Source organism: Petaurus breviceps, unplaced genomic scaffold (assembly GCF_028583685.1).
Source record: "Petaurus breviceps papuanus isolate PSGF00001 unplaced genomic scaffold, PetGlider_PUasm1.0 64, whole genome shotgun sequence".
In the NCBI taxonomy this organism is placed as follows: domain Eukaryota; kingdom Metazoa; phylum Chordata; class Mammalia; order Diprotodontia; family Petauridae; genus Petaurus; species Petaurus breviceps.
This window is the reverse complement of record NW_027186428.1, coordinates 2,389,506-2,402,786: the sequence shown is the minus strand read 5'-3', so window position 1 is coordinate 2,402,786 and position 13,281 is coordinate 2,389,506. Positions and strand designations below refer to the sequence as shown.

The 13,281-nt window shown below is 34.6% G+C and overlaps 1 protein-coding gene across 8 annotated transcripts in view; it reads right to left on the bottom strand.

The window, feature by feature from the left end:
* Positions 1 to 13,281, bottom strand: part of MARK3 (microtubule affinity regulating kinase 3) — a 139,470-nt gene that overhangs the window by 60,642 nt on the left and 65,547 nt on the right. For 7 of the 8 annotated variants that reach the window (XR_011171496.1, XM_069103770.1, XM_069103766.1 and 4 more), the window contains one exon: positions 3,134 to 3,199. The exons of the other annotated variant lie outside the window; for it this stretch is intronic. Coding sequence is in view for 6 of the 7 variants with exons in the window: in XM_069103770.1 (XP_068959871.1) it covers positions 3,134 to 3,199 (66 nt within the window). In the remaining variant the exon portion in view is untranslated. The remainder of the gene's footprint in view (positions 1 to 3,133; positions 3,200 to 13,281) is intronic. 8 annotated transcript variants of the gene reach the window in all.

Below are 13,281 nucleotides of genomic sequence, written 5' to 3'. Positions count from 1 at the left end.
GAGGCAAATTTGACTATATCAAAAAGGGAAAGATGGAATCAAAAAGAAGAGGACACGTAAATGAGAGATGAGGGGTAGGAGAAGGAGGTAGGTAACATACTCATGCAAAGAAATTCAGGAAAGCAAGGAACCATGGTAGGGATGACATCTGGGTAAAGATTAATAGAGTGAGAAATGGAAGTAGTATTGTCATCTCAATATGCTGCAGACAATCTGGATAGAAAGAAGCAGTGTAGTACGGTGGAAAGGTTGCTGAACTTGGAAATCATGGAATCTGAATTAAAATCTCAGCTCTGCCACTTAATGCCTGTGTGACCCTGGGCAAGTCACTCAGTCTCTCTGGGCCTTAGTTCCCTCATTTGTAAAATGAAGGAGTTGGACTAAATGACCCTGAAAGTAGCTTCCGATTCTAAATCTATGATCCTATGAAAAAATAAAAATAAATGCACTGGAGGAAAGATCACAAGAATGATGAAGGCATATTACTGCAGGGATGAGAATGTAAAATATCCAGAAATGTCAAAGTTTACTCTATCAAAAGTAGACCAAATGATAATTTACTTTCTTTCTTTAAAGAAAATTTGATTTTTTAAAAGTAAAGAAGAACCAGTGTTGGGAATTTCTAAAATCTGGGACTGATTCTCATCAATAAGGAGGAACTGGTAGGTAGGGTAGAAATAATGGAAATTCTAAAGGAAACCTAAGCAAATACCCTAGAATTTGACAGGATATATTTAAAATATTTCACAGAAAGAAGAGTTAAATCTCATGGAATAAAATTTTACTGAAATCAGGTCTAAGAAAGACAAGATTCTCTCAAAAATGAAAATTTTAAGACAAACAATTCTGATGAGAAGGAAAAAGAGGACTTGTCTACAAAGAATAATGTAGATGCATAAGAAATGGTTAGCCTGAAGAAGAGAATATATATATATATTTTAAGCAATTGGGGTTAAGTAACATGCCCAAGGTTACACGGCCAGTTTTTTTTGTGTGTGTGTAGGTGTTAAGTATCTGAGGCCAGAACTGATCCCGGGTCCTCCCGACTCCGGGGCCAGCGCTCTTACTCACTGCAATACCTAGCTGTCCCAAGAAGAGAATATTTAAGGGGACTATGCCAGCTATCTTCACATATGCTGTAGGGAGGCAGTAGTTTAGATGTAAAAAAAAAAAAAAAATCTCTGTGAAGCAAACTACTTGCTCTCTCTTTTGTGTTTTATTTTGCTTTGTTCCTTCTTTTTAGTTGTTCACTCCATTGGTTATAATTCTTCTTTACAACTTGACTAATATTTAATGTAAAGGTATTTGTAGAACCTATATAAGATTGTATGCCACCATGGGAGGGGAAAGGGGAAGAGAGGGAGGAAGAGAAAATTTGGAACTCAAGGGATTATGGAACTGAATGCTGTAAACTAAAAGTAAATAAATAAATTTTTTAAAAAAAGAAAAAAAATGTCCTAATAATTAGATGTAGTTCATATGTCTATAGCCCTTTTAAGATTTGCAAAGTGCTTTCTTCCCAACAACCAGATAAATTAAGTAGTGCAAGCACTATTATCTTAATTTTATAAATGAATGAACTCTGAAGACTAAGTGACTGGCCCATGATCACATAGCTAAAGTGCCTGAGGTAGCTTCAAACCTAGACTTCATGTTTCCAAATCTAATGCTATATTTACTACACTGTTTTGCTTCAGTTCTAATGTAGGATGGACTACCCCAATAGGTACTGAGTTCCTCCTCATTAAAGACCTTCTAGCAAAGGATGGGTATTGAGTACAATGTATAGGAAATCCGTGTTTAGGTATAGGCTGAACTAGGTAGATTTTTCTAAGCCCACCTAGGCCCATCCAGTTTTCCTTTCAATGCTGAGACTGTCATTCTGTAACAGTGATGTAGCAGTGTGGCATATAAGAGAATAAAATGTAAGGCAATCTGGAACTAGTCCTGGATCTACAATTAATTTGCTATATGACCTGGGGTAAATTACCACTTCCCAAGGCCTTAGTTTCCTCATCTTTAAAGGACAGGAATTCTTCTCAAAACTCCTTTATTGATCTAACTAAAATATACCCTAATAAGAAGGCCAAATATACAAATCTATGAAAGTAAAGGTTATATAACAAGATGATGTTTTCTATTACAGTAGATAATCCAGTGGCAAAAAAAAGCATTTAATTGATTTGGTTAAAAAATGAATCAATTTTCATCATTTGCCACTTCAAAAAAATCTCATATGTAATTAAAGAAAACATCCTGTGCATATACATATTCAGTGTTTTAGAAGACAAAAGAGAAGAACTTGTATATGTAGTGGCTCTTTCTTTCCCCCACTGGGTTCAGAGTACTTTTTACTTACAATTCATTAAAGAAACAGTGTTTATAAACTGTTTCTGCCTACTGGTTCTGTAGAATGACTATGAGATTATTAAAATGTACTCATGATAAATAAGATTTTAATAAAAGAAAAAATTTTCAGTGTTTTGTGAAATATATTATAAATTAACTAGAACTCTATATGAAGTTCAAGAGCAGAAAACTTAATTGGTTAAAAGGAACTAATTTTATAGAAAGTAAAATCAGCAATCAACTACTATATACTCAACCCAATATTTCAATAGCTCTGTGATACTCTAGATGTTAATACTCCCTTCCTTGGTACAGACTGAAATTCACCCATGCCTTCTTATCCTACAATTCTTGCTCACATCCATATTCAAAGCATCTGAGTCAAATGTTTGTATTCATATAACCTTGCATTTCAGTTAACTAGTAGACATTTCCGCTATTTGTCATGATCCCTGACATTCTAAGGAGTACACAGTATTAAAAAGAAACTCTGTAATATTTAAAATACATAAATGATTATTGCAGATCATACTAACAAAATTAATAATGTAACTGAAACAAGAAGCTGGCAACACAAAATAACAATTTAAATGCCAAGGGAATTTTATCAAATGGCCCTCAAATATGCTAATGTGGAATTTTAAAGGAAATCTATAAAAAAAAATCAGCATAATAGACAGACAGCTATGTCTATGTGTCTACAATCTATGGATTATGTACTCTCCTAACTGAAGAAAATACAAATTAAAAAACACATAAATAAAAAAGTAAAAAATGTACTTACCTCCACTTGCATACTCCATGATTAAGTACAGTGTTTTTTCAGTTTCAATTACTTCAAATAACTTAACTGAGGGGAGATTAGGAAAAGGAAGTAAAATTTACTAACAAACTGGGCATATACATTTTTTTCAGCATTATTCAAAAGCAAAGTTGAGGGTAAATGTATGTGTAGGCATAGGTAGGTTGAAAACCTTAAAGTTCATGGTTTTAAGTAGATTTTTTTTTTGCTTTTTAAAGTTTTCAGTGACCGATTCTTTGAAAAAATGCCAGTTGGGTCTTTACTCTGTGTGTGTACATACACACACATACACACACACTTTAGCAAATAAAAAGAATGGAATCAGAGATACCATAAAAATACAGATTACTCCTAACACATTCTAACAAGTTCATCTGGCATTTAGCAGACCACTAAAAATCATATTTAAATACTGACTCTTACCTGTAAATTTTCTTCACATGAGTTTGCTATTTTCTCTTTATATTTCAAAGGAATATAACCCTTTCCATCCTCCAATACCATCTCTTATATATACATATATACCTTAATAACAGTACTCAAGAATTCATAAGCTTCACAAATAACTGAATTTAACAAACATGTAAACACCTACTATGTGCCTGATCCTGTACTAAGTACTTAGGGACAGAAAATCAAGAAGTAAAAAAACATTAAGTAAGCACTTAGTATGTGCCAAGCACTGTCCTAAGTACTGGAGATATAAAAAAGAAAAAAATGAGATGGTCCTTGATCTCAAGGAACTCAGAAGTATGGGAGACAACAGATCCAAAAATTCAGCTGTAGACTAGTAGGAAAGGCCTAAAAGTCCTAAGAATACAGGGAGGTGGGGTGAATAGTAAAGCCCAAGGCTCCTTAGGTTACATTAGTTGGTCAGATATGAATGTCAAGTGTCTGCAGGGTACAGAGGCAGGGCAGGTATTAAGACGTGGTGGTCCTCCATCTCGTAGGAAGGAATAGGATCAGTGCTTCTTCCTTCTCCTTCAAACCTTGACAGCAAAGCAAGCAATCAGAGTAGTAGGAAAGGGTCCTCCCTATCCTGGTGCCAGGTTTCACCTGGTAGTCTAGGATGATACTAGGGGGGGAGGGTGTTACAGTGGTATCAAGAGATAAAAATCTCAAGGCCCCCGCATGCAATGAGCTTACACTTTAATAGGTCAGTTTTGTGTATGACATAATGTGATGTGGGCAAAGGCAAAATTGATATGAAGTGATAAAAGAAAAACCTGATGGGGAGAGCACTTTCTGCTGGGAGCAGGGATAGGGATCAGCAAAGTCTCCTTTGATGGCATACATGGCATCTTGGTGAAACACGGAAATAAAGGATTTCAATAGGCATAAAAAAGGAGTGTATTCTAGGTGTGAGGGGATAGATTAAAAAAAAAAGTTTTAAGAGTTCAGTTAACAGGTGGATAGTATGGCCAGAACATGGAGGACATGGACTAAATATGTACGGGATAATGCTGGAAGCTTCAAGGAAGCTGGAAAGGTAGGTTGGACTCATTGTGGAGGGTCTTAAACGCTAAATAAAGTGTACTTTATTCTAACTGAAAAAGGGAACCAATGAAAGGGAAATATTATCAAACCAGCAATAGGAATGTTAATTTTATAGCTATGAGAAAAATGTACTGAAGAAAAGAGGTATGGAGAAAAGAAATTATAACAACAAACAGGAGGGATGAGACCCTGAAATTTCTATAAGCTCACAACTCACTTCTTATTTCAGTTTTTGGGGTACTATTCTGGTTAAAATATTACTAGTTAAGTTGTAAAATTTCAATTGCTCCACAGAAAACAAGGACCTATAAAGTAACTACTCTGAAGTAAAAGTAAAATAGAAATGGAAGTTATTGTACACTATGATATATGGAAGAGGGGTAACATCAGAATGTAAAGGTGTTCAGAAAGAATAAATTTAACTTTCTATGGGAATGAGGGTCTTGCTGCATCACTTCCCTTAGTTATAGAATATTCCTACTTTTACAAAAACTAGCAAAAAGATGCAGTATGGTAGCCTTGCATTAGAAATATATAAATTCTAAAATAAAAGTCATAAATACACGGGAATCTACACAGTCAACATTTTGGATAATATTCTCACCTTAATTTTTCAGCACATCAAATTAGTAAAAAAAATTTATAATGCAGGCTAAATATTTTCCAAAGTCAACATGAATTGCCTTCACTTAGGTTTAAGAGTTTCCAATAAACAAAAAAAAATACTTAAGAAAGCAAATGACCACCTTTTGTTACAAGATGTCAATAAGCATTTATTAAGTGAGAGGCCATAAAGAAAAGCAAAATCCAGATCCCATTATTGAGGAGCAAAGGAGAAACAAAATATAAATAACCAGGCATGTGGAAACCAGGCATATACAAGCAGATAAAAAGTAAAGAGAGGTGATGGCATTAGCAGCTAGGGGGATTGGGGAAAAGCCTCTGGCAAAGGTGGAGTTGAGCTAAATCTTGAAGGAAGTCAGGGAAATTAGGAGGCAGAAGTGAAGGGGTATAGCCAGGTATGGAGAGGGGAGATGGGAAGTGTCTTATTCAAGGAACTGTAAGTAGACCAGTATGGCTTAATCATAGTGTATGATAAAGAGTTAAGTGTAAGAAGTTTGGGAAGGTAGGAAGGGGTCAGGTTATAAAAAGCTTTCAATGCTGAACAAAGGACTTTTATATTTGACCCTAGAGGTAACAGAGAGCCACTTGAACTCATCAGTCAGGGAGGTGATATGTAAGACCTACGTTTCAGAAAAACCACCTTCAAGCAGAGGGGAGGATGTATTAGAGTCAGGGAGACAAGTTAGAAAGATATTCCAATAGTTCAGGTTATAGATAACAGTGACTATCAGTGTAGAGAAAAGAACTGATATTTTCTGATGCTTTGATACATATTATCTGAAGCAACCATCTTCAAAGACTTATTTTGCAAACTTAAGTTGTCAAGAAACAAACTACTACTGAAAAATGTTCCTATATTTCTTTTCTTTTTTAAAGGAAAGAATTAAACTTCAAACACCTCTAAAGCTAAAAGCAAATATAATACCAAATCTCTTTTAAGGTAGTAGAAATTGTGGTGCCTATTTTAAAATCATCTAGACTACCATGGCACTTCAAAATTTTGGTAAAGTGTTTGGGAAAGAATTAGGCTATCACCAAAACAATTAAAAGATATAATGTGAAATTTAAATTGGAATAATGAAGGGTGATAGCAATAAATTGTTTGCTTTTATAAAATGAAAAATCAAAACAAGATGTTTCCACCCCAACCAAAAAGGTATCTTGTACAATTCTTCCTTTAAATATATAGTATATGATCATAACAATACTATAAATATATAGTATATAATTATAACAGACATTTTGATAGCTCTTAGTTCTGAATTTAAAGCAACTGATTTGCCATTAGAATGATTTCATAATCTAAGATTTTTAAAGTGAATTAAAGCAGAATCTCACCTAAGTTCTTTAATTGTCAATACTTCAAATTTCACCTTTTAATCAATGGTCATTCAAAGTACTATAATACTTAAAATCAGTAACATTTAGGAAATGATGAAGTCATTAAGATACCAATCCAACTTCTTTCAAAATGTGAAATTCTGAGTCAGGAAATTAATGGTATTACAATGTTATGATTAGAACCTTTGTATATAGATGAAATAAATACTTATATAAAAATACTTATATAAAAAAATACTTATATGCACAGCATAAACCGATTTTTTGGCTTATCATCATATAGTAAGTACTACTGTAAAGCAAAATTGCATAGTATTGGTCACTGTAATAGCTCTCATGGGACATTCACAAGATCACAAATTTTAATTGACCTGTAAAAAACAGTTAAGACTTTGGAAAATTAAAAATGTAAAAATCTAAGTTAAAAGTAAAATCCACTGTGTCTTTAGTTATTTGTTCTTTATTTTTTTTTTTAAAGAATGGCATGATTTAAAACAGGTGTTTACACATTTTCATGAAATTCCAACGCTGCAAAACACTTTCTCCATGCAGCACATAACAGTGGTCACTGAATTAATTTCCCCTGGACATAGTGAGCACTAAAAGATGCTGTCTACGATGTTAGTATACATAGCACCGAATCACAGGATTTTCAAATAGGAAAGGAAGTTACAGATCATTCTAACTCAGGTTGTCACATTTTATTAATGAAGAAAAAGAAGTCTGGAGTGAATAATTTGCCCAAATCACATAAATTAATAGAGACCACACTGGAAAGGATGGAGTAAAAAGGATTTCAATGCTAGAAACTCAGGTCATTTTGACCAATGAGAATATACTCTATAATATTCAAAGTGGTCATTTCCATTAGACAACTTCCAGGGATAAGAAGTTCATTACCTCCTAAGAAATCATATCATGATTCTGAATAACTAATTATGAGGAAATTTTCTCTTTATGTCAAGCTGAAATCTGTCTGATGAAAACTTCCATTTTTTTTTTTGTACATCTCTGGAGCTATGCACACATTTTCATGCACTGGGAGGTTAGAAGATCTATTAAGATGCTATTGTGATGGTAGAGAAAATGGTAATGAGGGCTTGTTCTAGGATGGTAGTCATGGAAAAGGACTAAAAGACAAAGTGAAAGAGAGTACACAGGTGGTATTGAAGAGTAACAGGATATCAGAGATGAAAGAGTGAAGAATCAAAGATAATCCCAAACTTTTCAGATATGGGAGACTAGCTCAAAGGTGGGGAGATGGAGGAAAAGTGAAGCCCTTCTTCAGTCCTGATGCCCATAATCATTTTAAAAAAGGATTCATATTAATTTTTGTTGATAAACTTTATTTTATATTACTTTCATTTAGAAATATATGCCATCTCTTCCCTGAGGGCCATCCCCTTATAACAAAGAAAAAGAAAAAAAAAAGCTTAGCAAAACCAGTTCATCAACCAACTTTGACATTATGTGCAGTGTATAGTCCCCTACACTTGCAATGAAAAGAGAGGTGCATTTTCAACTTTTTCTTTTTGCTTTTTGGAGGGAGGAAGGCAGGGCAATTGGGGTTAAGTGACTTGCCCAAGGTCACATGGCTAGAAAGTGTTAATTGCCTGAGGCCAAATTTGAACTCAGGTCCTCCTGACTGCAGGGCTGGTGCTCTATTCACTGTGCCATCTAGCCACCCCTCAACTCTTTTCCAAGGCAAAATTTAGTCATAAATTCATAGCACTCAGCTTTGATTGGAAATGTTGTTGCTGCTCTTTCCATTTATATTGTTTATATTATTGTAGTCACTGTACATGTTGTTTTTATGGTCCTGCTTACTTGTTTGCATCAGGTTCAAAGTTCTGCCATGTTCTAGTAACATTCTATTACTTTCATATATCACAATCTGTTTAGCTATTCCTCAATTAATGGGCATCTACTTTATTTCTAGTTCTCTGTTACTACCCAAAATACACTTACAAATATTTTAGTGTACATGAGACCTTTCTTTCTATCCTTTATCTCCTTGGAATATATATCTAGCTGTGGGTCAAAAGGTATGGATATTTTAGTCACCTTTCTTAGTATGATTCCCAATTGCTTACTAGAACGAATGGGTCAATTTATAGCTGCAATACTATTAGTGTGCTTGTCTTTCCAAAAAATGTACAACCATTGACCATTCCCAAATTGTATCATCTATATTCCAAATCTGCAGTTATTTTGATTTGCATTTCTATATGTAATGATTTGGAGCCATCTTTCATATAGCTAATTAGAGATCGCTATTATTTACTGGAGAACTATTCATTAACTGTTCCTTTCACCATTTATTCATTAGGCAACCATTTGTGCATCAGCGTGTGTGTGTGTGTGTGTGTATGCGTGTGTGTGTGTGTGTGTGTGTGAGAGAAAGAGAGAGAGAGAGAGAGAATGAACTATATATCTTGAACACCAAACAGAGATATGTGATGAAAACACTTTTCCTCAGGATACTTTCCTTCTTGTCCTAGCTACATTGATTTTGTTGATGTAAAAGCTTTACAATTTCATGTAACTAAAGTAATCTATCTTTTGCTATCACTTTGGTCAAGAATTTCCTCCCCATCCATAACTTAAGTCTTCACAGAATGGTTTCCAAACTCATCACTGACTTAAAAAGGTTCCCTCTAAAGTTATTAATGATTTCTTAATTTACAAATATAATGGACTTTTCTCAATCCTCTTCCTTCTTGATCTCTCCATAACCTTTGACATTGTTGATCATTGTCTTCTTGATATTCTCTTCTCTCTAATTTTCTGTGATACTCCTTCAGATTGTTCCTTCTTTTAGTCTCCTTTGCAGGATCTGTATCCAGGTCATGCCTGATAACTGTGGGTATGCCCTAGTGATCTGTCCTGAGCCCACTTGTGTCCTCCCTTTATACTATTTCACTTAGTAATCTCATCAGCTCCCTTGGATTCAATTATCATCACTATGATGTTGATTCTCAAATCCTAAATCCTAACCTCCTAACCACCAGTCTTGAATCTCCACCTGCCTATTATATATCTCAAATTGGATGTCTTATAGATGTTTTTAACCTCAATATGTCCCAAACTGAGCTCATCATCTTTTCCCCAAACTCTATCCCCTTCCTAACTTATCTACTACTGCTACATAAATTTCCTATTACTGCCATCCTCCCAGTCACCCACAAACACAATCTAGGTGTCATCTTCAATCCTTCACTCTTATTGCCCCTTCCCCCACATCCAAAGTAGAGAGGCAAGTACTACCAATTTTACCTTCCTAACATCTCTCAAATGCTCCCCCTCCTTTCCTTTGACATCGCTACCAAACTGGTTGCAGACTATATTATCTTACACTTGGACTAACTGCAACAAGTCTCTTCCCACTCCAGTTTATCCTCCATTTATTTGCTTAACAGATCTTCCTAAAGCCCAACTCTCATCAAGTCAACCCTAACTACTCAAATTCCAGTGGGTCCTATTACCTCTAAGATCAAATATAAAATACTATTTTAAAGGCACTCAAAACCCTTTCTCTCTCTTTAGTATTCTTATGTCTTATACCCAAGACAATACATTCTGAGATCCAGGGACACTGGTCTCCTTGTTATTCTATCTCTCCCAACTCTGGGCATTTTCACTAGCTGTTTCATACCTGGAATGTTCTCCCTTCTCATCTCTGCTCCCTGCCTTCCTTCAAGTCACAGCTAAAATTCTACCTTCATCAAGAAACCTTTCCTAATTCCCTCTTAATGCTACTGCCTCCCCTATATTGATTACCTATTTATCCTCTACAGATCTTGTTTGTACATAGCTGTTTTCATATTGTCTCCCCAATTAGACTGTGAGTTCCTTAAGAGAAGGACTATTTCTTGCATTTCTTTATAGTTCTAGCACTTACCATAGTGCCTGGCACATTACAGCAGTGGCTTGATATTGCTATGTTTATGGACTTTATGATTGACAGCTATGAAAGCTACCTGATCTTCTCTTCTCATTTTTTATGGTGTAACCTTAAGTACTCAGGTGTTTATTATGGTATATGGTATAAGATGCAGTCTGAAATCTAATTTAAGTCACCCTGTTATCCAGTTTAGACGGATTTGAAGTTGGGTAGACCTGAGTTCAAATCTTGTCTCAGACACTTACTAGCTGTGTGACCCTGGGCAAGTCTTCACTTAACCTCTGTCAGCCTCAGATTCCTCATCTGAAAAATTGGGAAAATAATAATAGCACCAACTTCACAGAGTTGTTGTAAGGATCAAATGAGATATGTGAAGTGCCTAGCAAACCTTAAAACACTAGTCATTATTATTCAATAATAAATAGGGAGGCATTTGAAGTAATTTATGTTGTCATTTATGCAAGCTTTCAAAGATCACAATGGTTCAGTAATTTCATTCACCAATTCTTTTGGTACTCTAAAGAGTTTATTAGGGCCTGGAAACCTGAACAAGGTTAGCTAGGGAGCCCTTTACTATCTCCACAGTTATTTTGGTATTCACGTTCCTATTAGTCATCTTTGTTCAGTACTTTATAATCCTTAAATTAGCTTCCTTGGTGGATAAAACAGAAGAAAACAAGAGTTGCACACTTCTGCCTGATCCCCATTATCCGTGGTCTTTAAACCATCGTGAGTAGCAGTCCCATTCCTTCTTTGATCTTTTTTTCTACATAGTTTAAAATAAAAACCAACAACCTTTCGGTCATCTTTAACATTCCCATTGGGCTATGCTACCTTTGTTTTGGTTTTCTTTTTATAATTTGTGTCTGTATCTTTTTATATCACCTTAATTTCAAAATATATCCCTTTGCTCTTCAATTCCCTCTGTGAGCCATCATCTGTTGCAATGAATGATAAAAAAAATTCAGCTCAGTAAATATAACCTATCAAGTCTCACAATATACATGCAATGTTCCAAAAACATATTCTCTCTCCCCCCCCTTTGCAAACAAAGGACATACATTTTCTCATCTTCTCTTGGGTCAAGCGTGGTTATTATACATAATTATAGAGACTATTCTTATCTATTCATGCTTGTTACCTGACCTTGCTTCCATTTCCTATATGCATCTCTAAGTTCTCACCATGTTTCCACATTGGTATCTTCAAAGAACTCCCCATATTCCAATTCATGAGAATTGTTTTTTGTTGTCAGCCGAATTTTATTCAGGAAAATTAAAACTCAGTGGGACTGACTTTGATGTAGAATTTTAATCCATGGGATTCTATCGTTTTTCTGTGAATCCTTTGAAATCTGCATTCCCACAACCTACGGTGTACATCAGATTATGGTCAGCCTTCCTCTACTCTGTAACAAATTCTAAGATAAAATAGCCATGTCCTCACTTCTATTTTAGCAGCTAGATTCTCCTATGCAGAATCAGGTCCAGAATGAGTTTTCTTTGTTGATTTCTTCACTTTTTATAGGATTAAATTATCATTTAATGATAAAGCTTGTGATTTAATAATAAAACTCAGCTTGTGATCTGTTTCAAGAACTTATCTACTTCTTCTGTCTTGATGGTGCATAGTGTTTTCAGTTATAAGACAAGTTTGTTTTAATCCTTCCATTAACTTTCACTCTAATGTCCCTCCAGTATGTTTTTTCCTTTCAAGTTTTCTAAATTTCTACATATGAATATATCTTCTTAATATATAATACGACCTTACAATCCCCTTTTTACCTAGCTGGTTGCTTCCAAATAAGGAAGACTCTTCCAGAACCATATTACAAGAAAAAGTCCTATCCTTCAAATCTTTGTCTTATCTAATAAAGCAAAATGTGCATTTTTTTTTCTTGCTTTAGAATCTTGAGTTCATCTTGCTGTTAAATAAACTTCCACACTTTTGTATGTCATCTGAAGCCATGAAGTTCCAGAGGGCTCCTTTCTTGGACATGGCTTTCTAGGTATTATTACTACTAAACAGGCACTAGTCTCTATGCTATCAAAAATGCTGAAATACATAGCACTCTCCTCTCTCCACCTTCCCAAAGGGAAGCCCTTTTAACTAGATTTGTTAGACTCCAAGAAAAAATATTTTATCAGTCTTTGATAGTTAAAATTGTCATTCTTTTTGTATTTTAACACAGTCCCCAAATTTAAATCCTGTTTTAGACACAATTTCACTAACTAGCTGTTTTGTTCCCAAATGTGCCCTTTCTTTTCTTACATTTGTCTTCATTCAGCAGCAGCGAGAATACTCTCTGAACCATTAAAATCTTGAATTTTTTACCTAAAACTTCATAATCCTTTGTAATGCTTTTTAGATTTCCTTCTAGTAGTATCACTTGTACCCATGTGTATAACCAGAAGTAAGTTGTGCTTTATCCACTGATGCAGATTGTAATTACAACTTATCCATACCTTAACTGACAATGGCAGCCAAGCTTCTTATAAAGTACTTTTGTGAACTTAACCATGCTAATCTTGGGATGACCATTTTTATTGAGGAAAAAAAAAATCATTTTCCACTGTTTCAGAAAAATACCAGTTTTGTTCTATCTTAAATGATTTGAAATACATATTTAAAATTTTTTTTCAAGTACTGAAAACATCCAAGTAGTGAAATGCTTGATTTTTTACAAACCATGTAATTACATGAAAGTATTTGGAAATCCTATCTATTTTTAAAACAATGATTTCACTATATCCTATATTAATTT